This window comes from Kryptolebias marmoratus, linkage group LG9 (genome assembly GCF_001649575.2).
Source record: "Kryptolebias marmoratus isolate JLee-2015 linkage group LG9, ASM164957v2, whole genome shotgun sequence".
NCBI classification, from domain to species: Eukaryota; Metazoa; Chordata; class Actinopteri; order Cyprinodontiformes; family Rivulidae; genus Kryptolebias; species Kryptolebias marmoratus.
In genome coordinates this window covers 13561045-13574084 of record NC_051438.1, presented here as the reverse complement: position 1 = coordinate 13574084, position 13040 = coordinate 13561045, and the positions used below count along the sequence as shown (strand labels likewise).

Below are 13040 nucleotides of genomic sequence, written 5' to 3'. Positions count from 1 at the left end.
CAAGACCAAGACTGACCCAAGGTGGCAATAAAAAAACGGGAAAAGTGTTGGAGATACCGGCTTTATCGAGGTGATGTCAGGGTCGGCTCAGACTTTTGAGTCTCGTGAAGCTAATTCACTTCAAACAAGAAAAGAAGTCATGCTGCTTTGTTTAAAACTATTAAGAGTATTACCATTACCACAGTAATGATAAATGGTCTACAACTTGTATGTACCTTTTTAATGTCTTCAGATTCTGCAAAGAGTTTCTCATTCACACACATACTAATACACTTTTTTAGTACTCTCACTCATACGCCAGTAAGAGTAGCGTTGGCAGTGGGGGTGCAGCGTCTTGCCCGAGGACACTTCGGCACGCTGCAGGGACTGGAAATTGAACTACCAACCTTTTGATTGGGAACAACCACCCTGCCCACTGGGCCGAGCTGCCCCCTAAGTGCATGTCAAAGTTTTAAACAAAGACCTGGCGCAATCCGTTAGCCTTTAGAGTATGTGTTGGGGATTACTCTCAGCTATTACCACACAAAAGTTCAGCTCAGTATCTGTAAAAGTGACTGAATTACTCCCACACACATAGACAGTGTGCAGGCAAAAACAAAGTGTGTTATTTGCAGAGTACATTGGTTTTGCTATTGCACTGTTTGCTGATTCCCATGAAAATGGTTGCCTGGAGAAAATAACGCCACACAAAACAGTTTTTTTTTTTTTTGTACGCTAGGCTAAATTGTACCAATTCCATGTGGAATTTGAACAAATCAATTAATTTGAGCTTATTTATATAGAATTTCACACTCCAGTCAGCTAAACCAGAGAGCACAAGAAAGGGAAACAAAAGCTGCCCAGCTCAAAAAGACCAGCAGATAAAGGAGCTCTCTGATCTTGATAAGGACTCTTTAAGAGGGACACCGACAATGAGAGTGAATTAATCACTCTTGAAAATGGCAGACATGGTCCAATTTACTGGAGATTCAGGAGATCAAATGCCACGGCGTATAAATTAGCCAAGGTTACACACGTCTACAATACGGGGCACTGACTACTTCCTGAAAAGGTTATGTATGGGCTGCAGAGGCCTGAAATAATCCGCTGTAATATGAAATAGTATTGTCCTTCCAGCTATAAATCACTTCACTTCAAATGTGATTCTTCATAACAGCGATTGAAAGTCTGCTTGAATTTATGCTCTTTTATCGACTGGTGTCGGAGAAATTTCAGAGCAAATCTTCAGCTACGACCAAGCAGCCTTCGTCTTCTCAACAGCCCACTCAACTTGACTCTCCGCGGTGGAATATAAGAGCACCTATTCGCCGAGCAAAACTCTCATCTGGCACGAAAAGCCCTCAAATCTTGTTATAAGCTCAGAGGGGATAGAGAGACACACTATTTATGAACGCTGCATCGAAGCCGGGGGTACGTTTTAAGAATCGCTCCTGCTATTTTCGATGCAGAATTCTTTTTTTTTTAAAATACATATAAAAACAAAACAAAATTGTTCATCTGCTGCAAGCTTTAACTCTGATTTGTGTCGATCAGGTGGCGTTCTGTTGCGTCTCTGACCTTCAGTTTAGCCCAGTTTGCCCTTTGTTTCACACCAAAACAAACCAATAATAAAAGTCCCAGCATTCCTTGAAGGAATGCATATCGCCCGACACATTTCATGCCAGAGTTTTAGACTAAGATCGTATTATGATGAGAAACGATGGAGTTGTCGCCATTCTGGTTGAACCTTGTAAATGCCCTTATTCACAGTCTCATGGATGTGTTGAGGATGACTCTCAGCTACTACCACATCGGATTTTACCTCAACATCTGTAAAATGGACTGAGTTACAGCCATTTTTGTGTTTCCTGTATTCAGTCGGCTGTGGTGACCATCTTGAATGGAGTTGACTCCAAAAGTTAATCAGCTGAAGGATGCTCCTGTAAAGCCTGCTCACTGAGAGTAAAATCCAACCAGTGGTTCGCAAGATATTTTGCTAACAGACAGACAAACACGTGCACAAACATGTGCAAAAACGTCATGGCCCTGTCACTTTCAGGGGCGGGTAATAAAAATCTGAAATCTGACTGCATAAATGTACCCTGGCAGCTGCAGCTAGAGAGAAAAAAAAAACAAATGGTCCAATTTTTTAAAAATGCTTGAGTTTCGCAGTCCTAAATCATCTGCTTCTCAAAGTCATTGTGCCTGCTGCTTGAATGAGAAGCGTGGCAAACATGCTTAGGCTTAGCCACAGACCCTATGAGGGTTATTTGAATGTTTTCCTCTATTTTTTATGCTGACAAAAGGAGGAATAACTGCCCTGGGGGGGAAAAAAAAGATGAGGAGGCTTAGTTTTAGATCAATAGTCCACCAAGAAAAGATAAAAAGCTGAACAAATAAAATACAATATCTTGTATTATTTTCGTTATGTAACCAATAAAAAGCTGCTTTGTGTTTTCTTTAAAGTTCATCAGTACAGAGGCAGTCGTATTGATTTATGGCTTGGCAATGCTGCCCTTCAGTGGCAGCTGACAAGAATAACTTTTTTTCTTTTTTTTTTGCGAATGAGTTGCAGAAATGAAGCCAAGTGAGAAAATAAAATGTGACGAGGCAGTTGGAACAAAATAAGCCACAATAAATTGATCACTCCAATTCCACCGTCATACTGTAATAAGTCTCATATAGTGATAGGTTTTCTTTCTTTTTTTTTTTTTTGATGTTCAAAAGTCATTCCTCTCCATTAGTTTTCCCTCTGCAATACCGAGCTAAATAACCAGCAATTACTCAGCTTCTGTCGGGCTGGGCTCTTATTGTGAAGGAGCACGCCTCCTATGTAGGTCAAGTGCGCGCCAAATGTCAAGTTTTGTCCCACCCAAATGAAGACCGATGTTTAGTGGCGTGCGCCTGAAAACTAATCTAAGGCAGTGATCCATCAGCAGGCCGAGTTTCAGGCCTGATTAGGGTGCTGGTTTCATCATCCTGATGCTCAGAGACAAGTCTTCCTCTAGATCTTTGCTCAAGAGATCAAAGGGCCCCACGCTGCAGAAGCACTGCTTTATTTTGGATTTTGGAGACGTAGAAACTTCTGTCTGCTTTAATTATCGCCCGAAAGCCGAAGGGGTTATGTTTTTTGCCCTCGTCTGTTTGTCTGTACTGTTAGCAAAAACTTCTCATGATCCACTGGACGGATTTTAGTCAAAGTCGCAGAAAGCAATCAATGAATGTTTATCTACCACTGATTAACCTGATTCAAGAAAAACTGGCTGTACCTCAATCAGTTTTACAGATACTGAGCTAAAATCTGGTGTGGTAGTAGCTGAGACTGAACCCTAATTTAAACTCTGAGTGCTAACAGATCTGTGTTTAAAACTTTGCCATTAGGATCAACTCTGTTGGCAAAATATTTCATGAACCAGTGGACGGGTTTGAATGAAACTTTCACAAAGCAATCATTAGGTTTAACACCTGCAGCTCATTAAAGTTTAAATAAAATCCAATTCAAGATGGCCACCAGAGCCAACTGATCATAGAAAACACAAAAATGGCTAAATCTCTGCCATTTTTAAAGATACTGAACTAAAACTTGGAGTGGAGCATTATTCCGAACGCATACTTTGAGCGCAACACATGGCACAACGTCTTTGTTTAAAACCTCGGCATCAGCTGTTGGAGTCAAGCCTGTTTGTCTGTTAGCGAAATAGCTCATAAACCACTGGATGGATTTCAAAGAAACTCTCAGAAAGTAATCAGTGGATGTACAGCTACAACTGACTAACATTTGGAGTTTGCTTAATTCAAGGTGGCTACCGCAGCTAATCGACCTTAGCCGACATAAAAATGGCTATAACTCAGTCAGTCGTACAGATACTGAGCTAAAATTTGGTGTGGTAGTAGCTAAGAGTCACTCACAACACAAACTCTAAGCACTAACAGATGCCATGTGAGATTATTCAAGACACTGCAATATCGCACATGATGTTATTTTCACGGTTTGACCAAAGTAGCAAGGACTCAGTCATTTCTCTACACAAGATGATCTTAGTCTAAAACTTCAGCGGGCGATATGCCTTCCTTCATGCTCGGCCTTTAATCTTGTTAAAGCGTCCTCAGCTGTCTTTTGGTTAAACTAAAAGTTACGCTGCTCCCAGCTGAACGACACATGTTCGGAGTGTTTCATGTTGGTATACACAAAGTGTTGCTGACCTCACCGTGACACGGCCTCTCCTCCGGGCCTGTATTCATCCTGTTCAGGCTGACTCCGGCAAATGTGGTTATGTTAGTCCAATATGTCATTTGCAGCCTGTTTACAAACAGCCTTCGCAGTAGTTTTTCACTCTGTGATGATCCTATAATCACGGAGCGCTTGTTCTTCCTTCAGTAACAACACCAGGCAGTATTTACCGGGCTCTTAAATCGGTGTTTCACACAGGAACCAAGAGCTGCCACCCACATAACAAACCCAAAGTGCCAAACAAAGTGACAAATAGCATGTCCCGACCCTGGAACACATGTGCAAGCAATATACATTGCACCAGTGACCACCCGTCTTCGCTCACACGCTCGTGTCAAAGAGTCGCGGAAAGAAAGTCACGAAAATGTGTTTTCCTGCCTCAAGGTGCTGTACGACGACCGCGCCACACACTCGGGTCGCACGCTCTAATACTTTGCGGGACCACCTTTGGCTTTGTTTACGACACGCTCTCACCGTGACACCGTTTCAATGAGCTTATGACGCATCGTTTATTTCCTCGCCGGGCCGCGTTCATCATTCTCGCATCAAGATGTTGTGCTGATGGCGGAGGAGTCGAGCTGTTGCATGAAGTCCTCTCAAGCAGACCCCCAGGGACTCTCAGGGAGGTTAAGTCAGGACTCGGTGCTGACAAAATCCATGTCCAGAACCTCGCTTTCACAACTAAAGCCCCCGTGAATCCTAGCATTGTTATCCAAACCGCTGTGGTTCCTAAAAGCTGGGGTTGGGGCCCCACTGTGGGCCGTGAAACACTAAGCTGGAGGTCTTGAGATGATCTCAAACTAATCAAATCAAATTGAAAGATTAAAGGTCTAGCAGTCCTTGAAGGAATGTGTATCAAACGCTGCCTTTTGTGCCAGAGTTTTAAACTAAGATCATCTTATGCTGAGAAACGAACAAGTTGGAACTGTTCAGGTCAGACCTTGAAAGTAATGTTAACTTACGAGTATTTTCAAACAACATCGTGAGATCTTGAATACTCTGTTAGTGCTCAGACTTTGTGTTGGGGGTGACCCTCAGCTACGACCACAGCGGATTTCAGCTTTATATCTGTAAAAGTGACTGTGTTCTAGCCATTTGTGTGCTGGGTAAGACTTGACTCTAGAATTAAACTGACTCCAAAAACATTAATCAGTTGTAGACGTACGACTAACAATTACTTTCTGAGAGTTTCATAAATATTTCCCCTTTGGTTTGTGAGATATTTTGCTAACAGCATGACAGGGATGACTTCAATAATTAACACCAAATTTTGAAACAAAGATCTCATGCAGCCAGTGCTCAGATTAGCTCTTGAGGATGACTCTCAGCCACCACATCACCAGATTTTAGCTCAGTAGCTGTAAAATTGACTGATTTATAACTATTTTGTTTGTTTTTTTAAGGTAATTTAAGGTGAACAAATCTTGAATTGGGTTGCCTCTAAATGTTAATCAGTTGTAGATGTACACTGCTGATTATTTTCAATGAGTTTCATTAAAAACTGACAGACGAATGAACACACACACTTTATCGCCTTTCAGCAGCAGGTGATTGTTCCAAATAGCATTTTTTTTCCTTCTTTACTATATTTGTTTTACAAATCTTAAAACCAATAGTGATAAATGAATATAAGTAGTATAGGACGAGATGTATCTGTTCTCATTATTCTACTGTTTCTGAAGCTTTTTAGCAGTGCCTGCCTAGTTTAGTCAGTGATATTTGAGTTCGCACATCTTTGCCGCTGTTATCTTATGAGTCAGGAGCTGAAAAGTTTCGGAACCTTTGGGTTTTAGGAACAAGAAAAATCTCGCACTTCGACCTCACATGAGTTGCGGGGGCTACTGTGCTCCAGTAGGTGTCGCTAAACTCTTTTTGAATCCAGCGCCCAGCCTCTGGCCCGGGCCGTCCGTGGGCTCGGTTTCCTTGTCGCTCCGGACCAATCACAGACGAGGTGGGCGGCTCTCCATTGTTACTACAGATACTGGAAGAAGTTTGCTGCCGACCTGCCACCGCTGCCGCTGCTGCACCTATGAGTCTCCACGTAAATGAGCAGCCAGGGCTCGCGCGCGACACACGAGCTTGAGTATGCCGAGGTAAGGCGCGTATGACCTGCTCGCGCGCTCCGTTCCGACAATGGCATGCGACGGCGGTTCCCCCGCGGAGGACTTCCCGGACAAGCTGATGCCCGGAGCGGCTCCGTGCGTGATGTGCAACAAGAAGTGCCGGGCGAGCCGCAGCACCAGCCTCGTCTTCCTGGGCTTGTTCCTGCTGTCGCTGTCCCTGCACGCAGTCACCCTCGTCTGCTACCTGGACCTGCGCTCCGAAGTCAAGAGGGAAATTATCCACCAGAAGCGGGACTCCGTGGCGACCCTGACCGGGAGGGAGCCGGCTGACCCGGCGGCGGTGCTGCTGGCTCCGCCCGGACACCCGCGAGCGGACCCCGGCAGGAGCCGCGGCGGAGAGGCTCATGAGGTAAGAACCAAGCAAACAAACTAACTAAACACCTCAAACAGATGCTGGTTTGGAAAAATACAAATAAATAGAACCCCTTAAACGACATGTGTCAAACTGTAGGCGCGCGGGCCAAATCGGGGCCTTGTTAACGTTTTTATCTGGCCCACAACCACCCTGACAGATCGAGCGTCTGCTGCTTCTCATTTTTGCTAAAAAATAAAAAAAATTGAGCGTTCTTCTGGCAGACTTCTCCTCACTGTTAGGTAATTTGAAAGCCAAGAAAAATGCATTGAAATAATTCAGTAATCTTCAAATCTGACGGGGAAAGAGCAGCAGAGAATGTCAAACGAGACTCCTGCTGATGAACTTGCAGCCAAGAAAATGTCAGACGTGAGATGACGTGCCTTGGAAAGTCTGCATTATTTGTCTTTCTTTTGTATTCTCTTATTTCAAATGCAAATAATTGTGATTTTGATCAGCTGTGATGAAGTTTGTTATTAAATTACCCATTCTGTCATCGGGGAAAGGTCATTTGTATTCCTGTATGAACAATTTGACATATTGCATCTAAAAAACAAGGTTTATTTTTCAGTAAATACAGGCTGAGACCAAGTTTTTAAAAAAATAATTTTAACCCCCTTCTGTGACTGCTCCGTGCTACTTCCTGTTGTGTCCACTCACCTCCCGTTGGTGCTGCTCCTCCACAGGTTGTTGCACCGAGTTGTGTTCCCCGTCCAGATCCCCACTTCAGCCATCAGGGATGTGTTTGCCATGCTCTGATAAACAGAAAAATAGGCCAGAGAGATCAAAACCTTACCTTCTGGTAGCTTTTCTGAAAGCAGAGTGTAAACGTAGAAACTGAGCGAAAGCTGGCCTCGACGGGGGAGATGCCGATGGACGCCACACCTGTTGTCGGGTTGTGCGTCTGTGCTTGTCGCAGCGGCTTATTTCACGGCAACCGTCAGCCTCCATGCAGATGTGTTCAGGTTTGCACTTCCTGAATTAGCGGGGGGTGTTGGAATTAAAAATCTGCTTTAATTCTGTTCCCTGGCCAAAGATAACCTGCTCAGGTAGACTCATGCAGCGTGGCACTTTGTAACGAATCCCCACCCCCACCCCTCCTCCTGTTATCAAAACAAGCGGAGAGCTCCTCTCGGTTGACTCGTTCTCTTTAATTTAGCCACATTTAACCCAGTTTGCCTGGTCCTCCGAGCTCCCCTTTTTAATAAGGAGCGTGCCCAGCTGGAATGGCAAAGACGGGTCAGCCGGCGTGCTGGAACAGGTGGACGGCAAAGTGAACTCGATCACCAGCAGGTGCAAAGCCCAAGGGGCTGATGTAAATTCATCAGGACTCAGATGGGCCACTTGGTACTTGGAGCCGGGCCAGTCTCGTCTCACATGTGTTTTCTTTTCTGGCAGCAGGCTGATTGAACTCTCATTGTGTTGTCTTGTGGCTTTGGCAACGGCCCCCTCCTGCACCCCACCACACGCACGCCCTAATTTAATCAGCAGAAGAAGAAGGGGAAAAAAAAAAGGCGGGTGAGGGGGGGGGCGAGACCTCAGCTTTCTGGTTTCTTGCTCATTTGTCAACAGTTGTGTAACCTTTTTTCACAGAGAAAACGATCCTCTGTGTGGGCCGGACATTTAGTCGTGCATAACTTGATAGTCACTCAGAGGAATTCTTCTTTTTTCTTTTTTTTTTGTGCTCCAGCACAGACACATTTATTTCTCTGTAGGAAACATTAATGAGATCCATCGCTCGTATTTCTCCGTAACATTTTTTCTCCTCACGAGATCAGCCCGTTTGTTTAGCCGTCTGCGTGCCCTCTCGTACGCCTATTTCAAATAGCGGTGGTCCCCACCCCCCCACCCCACCCCTCGTCGTCGCGGACGGGGCCTGGTGTTCGGGCCCAGATGGTGACGCTTCACGGGGTGAAAGACTGTGGCCCAGCTGTAAATATTTAACAGCGCTGTGATGCTGTCCTCGCCAGATGTCTGCATTAAACAACTCTGATTACACATCCCACAGTTTACATAGTTGGAGAAACAGGAGCATGTGGCATTTAGACGCAGCGGCCGCACTTGTAAGCCTTTTCGGGCGTTTCTTTTGAAGGTCCCCCCTCTTGCAGAGCTGAAAGATTGTTTATTGGATGGTTTTCTTTCACACAGGTCTCCCATCAAAGGCGCCTCAGCGGCAACGGTGAAATTTGATGCGATGTGCAGGTATACACAGACAAGTGTAGCAAAGCGGGAGGAAACGCCGCGGCGCGTACGATCTGACGTGACAAACATAAAAACCGGTGGGGTTTGTCATCATTTAGTGGTCCGCGCGCCTTCCTACGGCGGACGGATTCATTTTTCGGTGGTCGAGTTGTGTTTTGAAGAAAGGCCAGGTGGCGTGGATGTCTCTGGGATGTTGTTTACTGTGTGTCTGATTGGTGTCAGCATGGCTGGTCACCGAGATCCAACTTTTAAACACGCAGCATCCGAAAGGGAGTCAAAGGACAAAGTAACAACTGTCTCGCTTCACTGTGTCCTAAATCAGACTGATGGAAAAAGACGGCTGAAACTGTGCTGATATTGTAGGGAATCTATTTAAAAATGAAATGGTTTGCTTTGAGCTTGGAGTAAAGAGGTAGGCTGATTGATCAGTCGGCCGATTTATAAGGCCAATTTTGGTTGTTTTTTTTATAACCAGCTTTGTTACGCCTGAGCATAATTAGTCGATTAAAAGTAAGGCACATCTGTGGGCAGCACAGTGTTGTCAGATCTGACACTGCCCTTCCACGGCAGGGCGTGCTTTTAGTGTTTTTAGGGCACAACATCGGCAGACTCCAAAGGAAGTTCACTTAGACAATGCGCCAACTTTACAACATCGACACTCGATCTTGTTCGGTCTTTGAGCAGTGCAGATATGATCAGCAGGAAGCGAGTTAAAACAAAGCTGTCAGAGTTTGGGTTTTTTTGGAGTTAAAGTAGGTCCAATCGATTGTTTTGAGCAGAGAGTGATCGATTTCTGTCACCCATGCCAATCTTTTTAGCCAGTACGCGTTTTTTGTTTAACAAAATATAACAATATTGCTTAACCTAAACAAATATATTTAACAACCCTTAGAAGAACTTGTACACCTTAAACTAATATATGGAAGAACATTCTTACTTTAACAAACCCCTAAAATGTGGGCTCCAGTAAGGTGGTTTTTGTACTTGGCAGTTGATACAGACGTGGACTTCTGCAGATCTTTTGTTTTTTACAAAAAGAGGCCATTATCAGCTGATTAAAGTGGATCTATAGTTAGAATCAAAGTATTTGTCATCAGTTGGTTCTGAGCCCCATGCTGTTCTTACTACTGGCTATTACACACCCTGCAGTAAACATTGGCTCGGTTTTCCAGTTTGTTTTTCCCTTTCAATAATATGTCACATTGTAGTGTGTAGGAATCCTAAACTGTTATATTTATGGCTCCAAAACAAACAACCAAAAAAAAAAAATTGGCTTCTTAAACCAACCACCAGCTGCCCAGATTTCTAACAACCATCATCAGCCATTGACAAACCCTATGGGTAGACATCTTTTTAAAGTAACTGAAAGACTAAAATGGATTGTTTTTGCCTCGATGTTAAGGTTTTAGTCTTGGATGAGACATGACTTCCTACATTTCTAGTTTTGACCCTGTTTTACTGTGGTTTTTTTGCTCATCTTTAGCGCCGCCTGTCATCGTTTCTCAAAATGCAAGCTTATGAAATTCCGCCTTCCTTTTAGAAAAGTTTTCAGGCTCTAAGGAGGGCAGCCGTCGCGAAAACGCCCCGATAAAAAGCCTCGGCTGCATGTGAGTAACGGTGCGACGGGGCGCTGTCAGTTTCCTGGGTTGCTTCTTGAACGGAAAAGAAACTCAGTGGAGCCAAGTCATTGGACCAAGAAGGAAAAAAACACAAAACACAGCAAGTGATCAGCTGTCACCCAGAATTTGAGACATTTATAAGACGTAATACAGGGGAAAAAAAGGAAACTCTTAAATCTGCAAAACTTTGTATCAACAATCAAAGCAAGCAGTCGCTTACTGGAATGCAGTTAAAAGTTAAGAACCACTCAAAACCTCACGCTTTTTTTTTTTTTTTTTTCCAGATTCGTCTCGTTGCTTCTTAATCAAAACAGATGATCTGGTCATTTATGATCTGGGCTCAGGAAGTGAGCAAAGCAGTCAACAGCTCAGTCGGTATGCCCTTGAGCAAGGCAGTTAATGCCAGCTTTCCAGCAGATCCGCACAGTTCCCAACAGTAAAAAAAATCCAGATGCGTGTGTATGTGTGTGTGTGTGTGTGTAACTTTAAAATCTGCGACGGCGGAGTGATTCTGGAGCCGTAAAAAGGGAGGCCCGAGCGTCGCCTCGGTTCACCTGACATCAGTGAGGGGAGCTCTGCCGCGAGGGGAATCATCGCTGGCGTTTTATTCTTCGCTCAAACATTTCCATTACATTAAATAATTCTCCCCTCTGATCTGTGCCTTCAAAGTCTCCCAGAGAACAGATGCTGAAACATCTGGAGTCTAGTTAACAGCTATTAAAAAAAAAAAAAAACTCAGTTTGATGGGACTCAAAAAAAAAAAGTTCTCATACGATCTCTGAGGCGTCGGCGCGGGCTGTCGCGCCCGCATTAGTTCGGTTGAAACCGGCAGCGTCGCACTCGCGCGTACAGGCTTTATATGAGAAGGTGGTCAAAGAGCAAGAGGCGGAAGGTCGAAAACCTCGTCGATACGAAGCTGCACGCGAGCCTGACAGACAGATGGCGTAGAGACGCCGAGCGCAGATCGGCTCCAAGCACCCACCAAAATACTAAAGTCTCAAGGCGTTCGGCGATGAATCACTTTGCCAGCAAGTGTTGCAACAATCTGAGGCGTGATTAGCTGCTGACAGGCTACATTTCCCCTAAGTTGAGCTCCACAGCCCTTTCAGATGACAAGATCTGCGTACGATTATTAAATTACTAAAGTTATGGTTTGAAACACATGGCTTTCCTCAGAGAGTGGTGTCAGGTGCTGGCTGAGGGAAGGCCATCCATTCTTTATTTGTGTCTGAATACGGGAGTATTCAGGGAGCAACCGGCTCTCAGGAGTATGCATGCCGCTGACGTTAGTAATGCGATGGGCACCCCAGCGTGCAACCGCAGCCACCAGCCCTCCGTTTCACCTCCTCGGCAGCCTCGCATTCTTCGAGCGCCCGCTTGGGTTTCCAGTTTCCGGCGAGAGTCCAAGATTCGGAGACGCTTCTGCGACCGGAGCGGCTAATATTTGGATAGAAATGTGAGAGAAGCGGCGCTGATGTCCTGGAGGTTTTAAAAAAAAAAAAAAAAACAACATCTGTAGCTCTCTGTCCTAATTATCATCTCCTAAATGTTGGAGGATTCTTTCAGCGAGCGGGCTCGGATTAGCGAGAATACGAGCCGTTTTGATGGTGCTAATAAGGCAAAAGGAAATCTTGTGATAGCCAAATTGCACACCCTGGGGCGACTGAATTTTAGTCATATCCTCACGAAGCAACGGGGAATCTCATCCACTGCGCGCAACAGCAACCACTCCCCCCCCTACACACACACACACACACACACACTTTGAAGAGTTGAAAGCCCTCTAATTAATAGCATTTTCCCTTTGTGCTGAAAAAGAATGGTTTACTCAATAGTTGGCACTTGGCATACATACCAACACGTTGTCATCCTGATTTACTGTAACTCCGCGTGCCTTTGAAGAGCATGAAGGCTGTAAATGTTCTAATGACGTGAAATGAAGCAAGAAAGAGTGTGAAAACATTTCGCATGGCTCTCTTCTTTATTTTAATTAAGAAAATGATAATGTTTCCACTTTCATCTCCAGTGTCAGCTGCAGCAGTTTGTGTAGTAGCCTGCGCTTGTTTGTCTTTACTCATTTCGCCGCGGCTTCAATCCGAAGCCAGGAATTGGCTGTTGAATCATGTTTGGCTGTCAGAACAGACGAAAGTGTAAAGCCATATGGCCGAACATACACCAAGAATTCTTTAAGAGGCGCAGAAACCTCGGCCGCCCCTCCCGGCCTCTCAACCACCCGCCCCGCTCCCGCTCCGCATGCCAACAGCTGGAGAGGAGATGTGGAGGCACCTGCGCACCAAATGAACAGCCAGCGTTGCTGCTCGCGGGAACATCTGGAGGGGGGGGCCGGGTGTCAATAAAGCGTTCCAGCGCATGTTTATCCGCCGCGCTGGATTTCCCGGGCTCGTGAGGTCAGACGTGGCTGGCATCTGGTCAGGGATGTAGATGTTAACTACATCGAGCTCGCCCAGCGAGGCCGTCTGACATGATTCAGCTCATCCCTCACTTTCAGGGAATGGGACGCAGGGGGAGGGGGT

At 45.1% G+C, this 13040-nt stretch overlaps 1 protein-coding gene across 2 annotated transcripts in view; it reads left to right on the top strand.

Moving 5' to 3' along the window:
• The first annotated feature begins 6182 nt into the window (after positions 1 to 6182).
• LOC108242045 (ectodysplasin-A) overlaps positions 6183 to 13040 on the top strand; it is a 13107-nt gene continuing 6249 nt past the window's right edge. The window contains exon 1 of one of the 2 annotated variants that reach the window (XM_017426625.3): positions 6183 to 6682. In XM_017426625.3, coding sequence (XP_017282114.1) covers positions 6344 to 6682 — 339 coding nt within the window. In that variant the 5' untranslated portion in view covers positions 6183 to 6343. The remainder of the gene's footprint in view (positions 6683 to 13040) is intronic. The other variant, XM_017426624.3, reaches the window with a different exon arrangement.